The 6,253-nt window shown below is 41.2% G+C and overlaps 1 protein-coding gene across 1 annotated transcript in view; it reads left to right on the top strand.

Annotated features, from left to right (window-relative positions):
• Positions 1-336: 336 nt before the first annotated feature.
• Positions 337-6,253, top strand: part of CA10 (carbonic anhydrase 10) — an 845,692-nt gene continuing 839,775 nt past the window's right edge. Inside the window, 1 exon segment of the mRNA NM_001079609.1 lies at positions 337-740. Within this exon segment, the coding sequence (NP_001073077.1) occupies positions 680-740 (61 nt within the window). The 5' untranslated portion in view covers positions 337-679.

The raw sequence follows: 6,253 nt of genomic DNA, 5'->3' as shown, positions 1-6,253 counted from the left end.
GGCAGGAAGGGTCTGCGGAGGCGGCAGGAGGACGGCAGTCTCGGGCAGTAACCCCTGCCTCTCTTTCTGTCTCTCTGTATGCTGTGTCTGCGTCCCTCTGGCACCCGGGAGCAGGAGGAGAACGGCGCGGCGCGGAGCAGCCACCCTCTGACCATGCCCCAGTGAGGCGGGCGGACTTCGAGGGCAACTCGTCGCGGACTGCCGAGGCTTAGCCTGCAAACTGCGAGCGGCCAGGGACCTAAAACTGCACGGCCCGGCCCGGCGGGGGGCTATCGTCTATGTCTTCTTGGGGAGCCAGGCGGATCGCGGTCTCGTTTTTGCAGGAAGAGCCCAGAGCTGGTGCGTTCGGGTGGCTGCTGCCGCCACTGCTAGTGCTATTTCCACCGCCTGTGCAAGGAGCAGAGACCGGTGAGCAAGGAGACCTCCTGGGCAGCGAGGCATCGGTCATGTGTCAGCACGTCTGGGGCGCACGTCCGTCGAGCCCGAGGGGAAATTTGCTGGAACAGTTCAAACTGCGATATTGATCTTGGGGTGACTGTCCCCGGCCGACTATCCGGTGGAAGTGCGAGTGTGCACTCGCTAGGAAGTGTGCGTGTGTGCATGTGTGTGTTCCTTGTGGGGCTTCCCCTTCCCCCCCTGTTTTCACGTCGAGTGATGCACTTGGAATGAGAATCAGAGGATGGAAATAGTCTGGGAGGTGCTTTTTCTTCTTCAAGCCAATTTCATCGTCTGCATATCAGGTATGGGACGCGTGCTGGAGTCACGGGCGGGTCCGGGTTATGTTGTGGTCTTTGGAATGTATGGGGTTTTATTGTGTGTAGCCTTGCGGCGTGGGACGGAAGAGGGATGGTGGCAGAGACCCTTTCAGCTTTGTGGGTTTGCTGCCTTAAGAATTAAAAAGCTTCTAAACCCAGGGGGGTGGGTGTGGGTGTGTGTGTGTGTGTGTGTGTGTGTGTGTGTGTGTGTGTGTGTGTTGGAGGTAATATCTGTATGGAGTCCTGGAACATTGTAGGGGTGGAGAGATAAGAAAGAAGAGGCAAACTGGTGTTGATTTTCAACTGTTCTCCTGGTTGAGAACTGTGACAAGGAAATCTGAGCCTTGGCAACCCCTGCTGCCTTCTTCTGGCTTTCAAAGTTCCCAAACTAGATGGTTCCTGGTTGTAAAAATAGATGCAGAGCCCTGCCCTAATATCTATGCACTTGCAGGAGACTGCAGGAGGGTATGGGGACTGGAGAGTACCAGCAGGGACCAAAGGGATGTAGATATACTCCATGCCTTCCCCAAATACATCAGAACCACCCCCCAAAAAAGCAAAATCTATCTGGAACAACACAGTATCATAAATACCCCTTTAAATCATGATCTTTCCTAATTTCCAGGGGTAAGGATGTACTTAATGGCTCAGACTTACAGACTTCAGGCTACTGGTGCCAATGTGTGGATTTAGGAGCATGTGGGAAGCCAGGATATTGAAATGAATAAGGCAGAGTTTGTGTGTGTGTGTGTTAGGAAGGATTTTGATTTCCAAATAGTGTTCTTGTCAGTGCAGGAAGTTGAGGGTATGTAGTAGAGATACCAGAAAAAGCTCCAGGCTAAGCAATATTTCCCTGTTCAGTTCAGTGCCTCCTCCCACTGACAGTGTCCACACCATTTCTTTCACATTTATCATTTAAACACCTAGGGTAAAGCCTGTTTGCAGTACTCCCCTCTGCCTGCATCCCTCTGCAGAATTGGGGACTCAGCCAACTTCCCATGAAGTCAACAGAAGAGAACAGAAACCTTACCTTTGTGAGCAGGCCTATTTGAGCAGGATTAGGATGGAGGGACATGTTTCCTCTTTGTTTAGCTGAGCCAGTCCCCACCCTTTAAACCAGACCTGATTCTGGATGTTAAAAAACCCTTGTCTGCCCTTATTCTGGATCCAGTTCCAAATATCATTATTCAGGACAGGAATGAGGAATCTTTTATTTTAAATCATTCTGTTTGAGGCTTGGCTACCGTTGTTAGAAATTTGCCTCTATAAACTTTAGAGATATGTTGTATACCTAGAAGACAAAAGTGCCCTGGGGTCACTCCCAATCCTCTACTCTTTTATACATCCTACATGTATGAGAAAAAAAAAATCCCAGGTGACCTGTAAAGGTTTATATCAGTCATATGTCCAGGGATAGACTAGGTGGCATCTTACAAGGCCACATTTTACATCTTTCTCTTCCACATCTCTTTGAAGTTTTCTCTCTTTTCTCCATGTTATTTCACTTGTTATAAAATAGCCTTTTCCTGCCTCTTTCCTCACATCATAAATGATTTTCAAATCAGACAAACTGAGTTCCTTTAAGATTTACAAAAGGTTAACATTAATGCTCTGGACCTCCCCATCTTTTGTCCCTAACCTCTACTCTGCATTTGGGTGGGCCAGCACAGAGGAGAACCAGCTGAGAACGAGTCCAGTCTGTTCTTAGCTTCCAAAAGAAGCATAGTGAAATGTTTGTCACAGCTATACTAGATTTGGTGTATCAGCAGCTAAATTATATAAATAGAAGCTATTTCCAACCCAGGAGAGTTGCTGTGTAGTATGTGGCCTTTCACATGTATTTATTAAATTATCATTGTTATGTAACGAGAAAATAAAAGTATAAGCAAAATTGCTATTAGGTTAGCATTTCTAAGGCTAACTGGAATGCCTTGTTATGATCAGCATTAGTTTACTTTTTATGAAGACATTTAGGCAGAGATAGAACATTATGGACTCATTATTTACACACTCATAAACTTAACTTTAAAAGATCATTCTTTCTCTAAAATCAAGGTGGCCTCCTCCCTCTATAAGAAGAATAGAGACGTTCTTCGGTGATGTCCATGTATGTCACAATTCTCATTAATAATTTATGACTCATATTTGCCACAGTTTGGGAGACTTTGTTTCCCATCTGGCAGCCCTAAGAGGAATGCAATGCACTAAGGTTAAATAATTGGCTCAGGGAGGGTTTAGTGGGCTTATCATTTCTGTTTCTGTGATTTGCAGTCTTAATTTAATCATGAATGAGCTTTACCGAAAGGAATGTAAGCGTGTATTCATAGAACCTACTAAATCTTAAATTTGAAAACAGTTTTTTAAAAAGCACCTCTCTACCATCTTCGGATCAATTGCCCTGCTAGTAAATGGGTACTATTTGTTACTGAGTTACCAGGAGTCTATGTTTGTTACATTTGTAGGGTTGGCTTCCTTACTGAGCAATACCAGAGTAGAAGAGGCCAGCAAAAGTCTGCAGTGTAAACATTCTGCAAAAGGGAAATTTTGGAAGTAAGTTTGGCCTATAGAAAGTATATTGACTGAATTTCAGTTGGCTTTCAGGAAGGCTCTGGAATTTTGTAACTTAGTGTTTCCTTTACCAAAGGTTCCTACCCTCAGGGGTTTCCCTGGTGGCTCAGAGGATAAAGAAAATGCCTGTAATGCAGGAGGGTTTGATCCATCCCTGGGTGGAGAAGATCCCCTGGAGAAGGGAACGGCTACCCAAATGAGTTATTCTTGCTTGAAGAATTCCATGGACAGAGAACCTTGGCAAGCTAACATCCATGGGGTCACAAAGAGTCAGACCTGACTGGGTGGCTAACACTTCCTTTTTCCTACCCTCATCCTACCCCACCGCCTAAATTAAAAGTACACCCAAAGGAATTTTCTCCCTGGGTCTATGTGTCTGTATTGTTTAAAATACAGACACCTGGGTTTGTATGTTTCATGGCTTTGTATTAATCATTTTGTTACAATGAAACTGAGTAAATTGAAAGTGAGTAAATTGGCTGAGGGGTCTGCTAGCTAGCTTAACCAGCTTTAGTTAGCTGCTGGGGACCATAGCATGTGTGCCTTCCATTTGAGAAAATTTGGTTACTTCAGGACAGCATAGCTAGTCTGTGAGGAAATGTCATGATCTGGGAGTTCTTGGGTCTGTATGTTTGGCTGACATCTCATTTTACTGAAAATGTCAGGCGGCCAAGATTTGTGGAGATGAGAGAGAAAGAGAGAGAGAGAGAGAATATTTCCTCTTGCTAGCAAGAACACTATTTCCTTCTTACAAATGCAGCTCAGATCAGCAAGAATGAATACTTAGCAGCACCAGGAGAGAATTTTCTGGTCCAAAGAGAGCTGTCTGATTTAATTTGTATTGAACATCCTACTTTTCTATATATAACTGTATATAACTTTAGTTCCTTGTCAGTTTATTCATAATAACTGCAATAGTAATTAGAATTATGTGATACTTTCACATGTATTATGCAATATTGCACATATTTTAACTCATCTAGTATCAAAATGTGTAGGGTGATTTTATAAATGAGGCAACCAAAGCCCACAAAAGTTCAGCTTGAAGGATTCACACTCAGTTCTGAGTCAAAATTCAGTATATCATTTATGTTTTGGTATAAGATTTCTTTTAAAGTTTTCGTTATTTTTTTATTTTGATATCTCCAATTGAATGAGTAAATTGTGTTAAATGGAGATAAGGCTTAGAGAGTTTCGAACTGGAATTTTAGGGCGATTGCAGTCTAGATCTGGAATTAAAATAGTGTTTGCATTGTATGTGACTCTGTCATTCACACAGAGTGACAAACTGTTGCCCATTTGCCTCCAGTGTTTCACGATCAGCAATACCTGAAAGAAATGATATTTCATACATTTTCTCCTAATCTGAAAGTTAAATGGTTTCGCATCAATGGCTTACATGTAGAAAGGGATAGTAGTATACTTCTTTCTACATGTATATAGTAGTATATACTTTCTACATGATATATCTACATATCCCATGTTTGTCATATAGATTAAATAAGATAATATGGTCAGTGATTTTCACTTAGCACAGTGTCTTAGACATATTGTTTGCAATAATATAATTTTGCCTGCAAAATTTGCATGGGTTTGTGAGGAATAAATAGAATATTTGCCTTCATTCCATAACTGGTTGTTTAAAAGCAAGCAAGCAAACAAACAAAAACTCCAAAAGCAAACATTAGCTAGTGCATTTTGTAATATTGAGTACAAATCCTACTTTCAGTGAGGTGTTGGCTTGAAATGTCTCTTAATTTTCTTTCTCATATAAATGAAACTGGTAACATTGGGCTTTGGTACATAGTTATGAGTGTGACCCACTTTATCCATGTGAGCCCAATATTGAGATGAGGCTTGGAAATCACTGGGAGCAATGTAGTGCTTATTCCCAGGGGAGCAGCAGCATTTTTCTTTTTTTTTGCTTGTAAATTATAACTCAATATAGACTCAATTTTAAAGTGCTTCCAAAATGGCAAACTGTATATGCTGTCAATATGATTTGTAATAGAAAATCCCATCAAATATGAAAAAGATAAAGAATAAAGAATCGGATGACCTTCTTGGCGATACGTTTTCTTTAAATTCAGTTTCCCATTGTGATGTCTTATAGTGACAGATACCATAAATGGCAGATACAATAGATATGACTCTCTTGGCAGTGACATGAGAGATTTCCTAAGTAATACATCCTTGGTGTGTTGGAGGAGGGTGAAGAATTGTCAATGTCAAAAAACATTTTTTGGGTGGGGAGAGGGAGTTTTATTGCCATCCTAGACAGTATGTATTTGAGCCTGAGGTGTAGGTCAGGAAGAGATCTAGGCCCATACATGTATATGGTAGCAGGCCATTTTATAAAGAATATGGGAGTTTGAAGACCCACCCTGCAATCAAACTCTGCCTTAGTTACCTATATGACTTTGGGCAATTCTCTTAACCTCTTAGAGTCTCTGTTTCCTCATTTGTGAAATGAGAAGTTCTGTCTTGTTTGCCTATTTCAAAGAACTGTTGAGGGAAACATCAAAGAGTGATCTTGAATGTTCTTTGTGTTATACATATAGGTAAAGTATCTATGTCTTTACCATATTATGCTTAAAATATAGTTATAAAAGTAGAGATATACACATATAATGTAGAGTGATATAAAAATATGAAGAATACTTATGAAAGCAGTGTTGTAATGCACAAAATGTATTGTGATATAAAGCAGTATGAATAATGCCTAATTATTTGCTGGAGTATATAAATGCTGCCTATGTGAGAAGGCCAGGCTTGAAGGCAAAAGAGAATATTAAATAGGTGTTAGAGGTTTGGATAGAAAAGTTAGAGGGCACTATATCATCCAAAGGAGATGAATAGGAATGAATAAGATACACAGTGGAGAATGTCTCAATTGGAAAAAAAAGATTCACTTCAGGAGATACTCAAAA

This window comes from Bos taurus, chromosome 19 (genome assembly GCF_002263795.3).
Source record: "Bos taurus isolate L1 Dominette 01449 registration number 42190680 breed Hereford chromosome 19, ARS-UCD2.0, whole genome shotgun sequence".
NCBI classification, from domain to species: Eukaryota; Metazoa; Chordata; class Mammalia; order Artiodactyla; family Bovidae; genus Bos; species Bos taurus.
The sequence above is the reverse complement of the archived record's forward strand: the minus strand, read 5'-3'. Positions and strand labels throughout refer to the sequence as shown.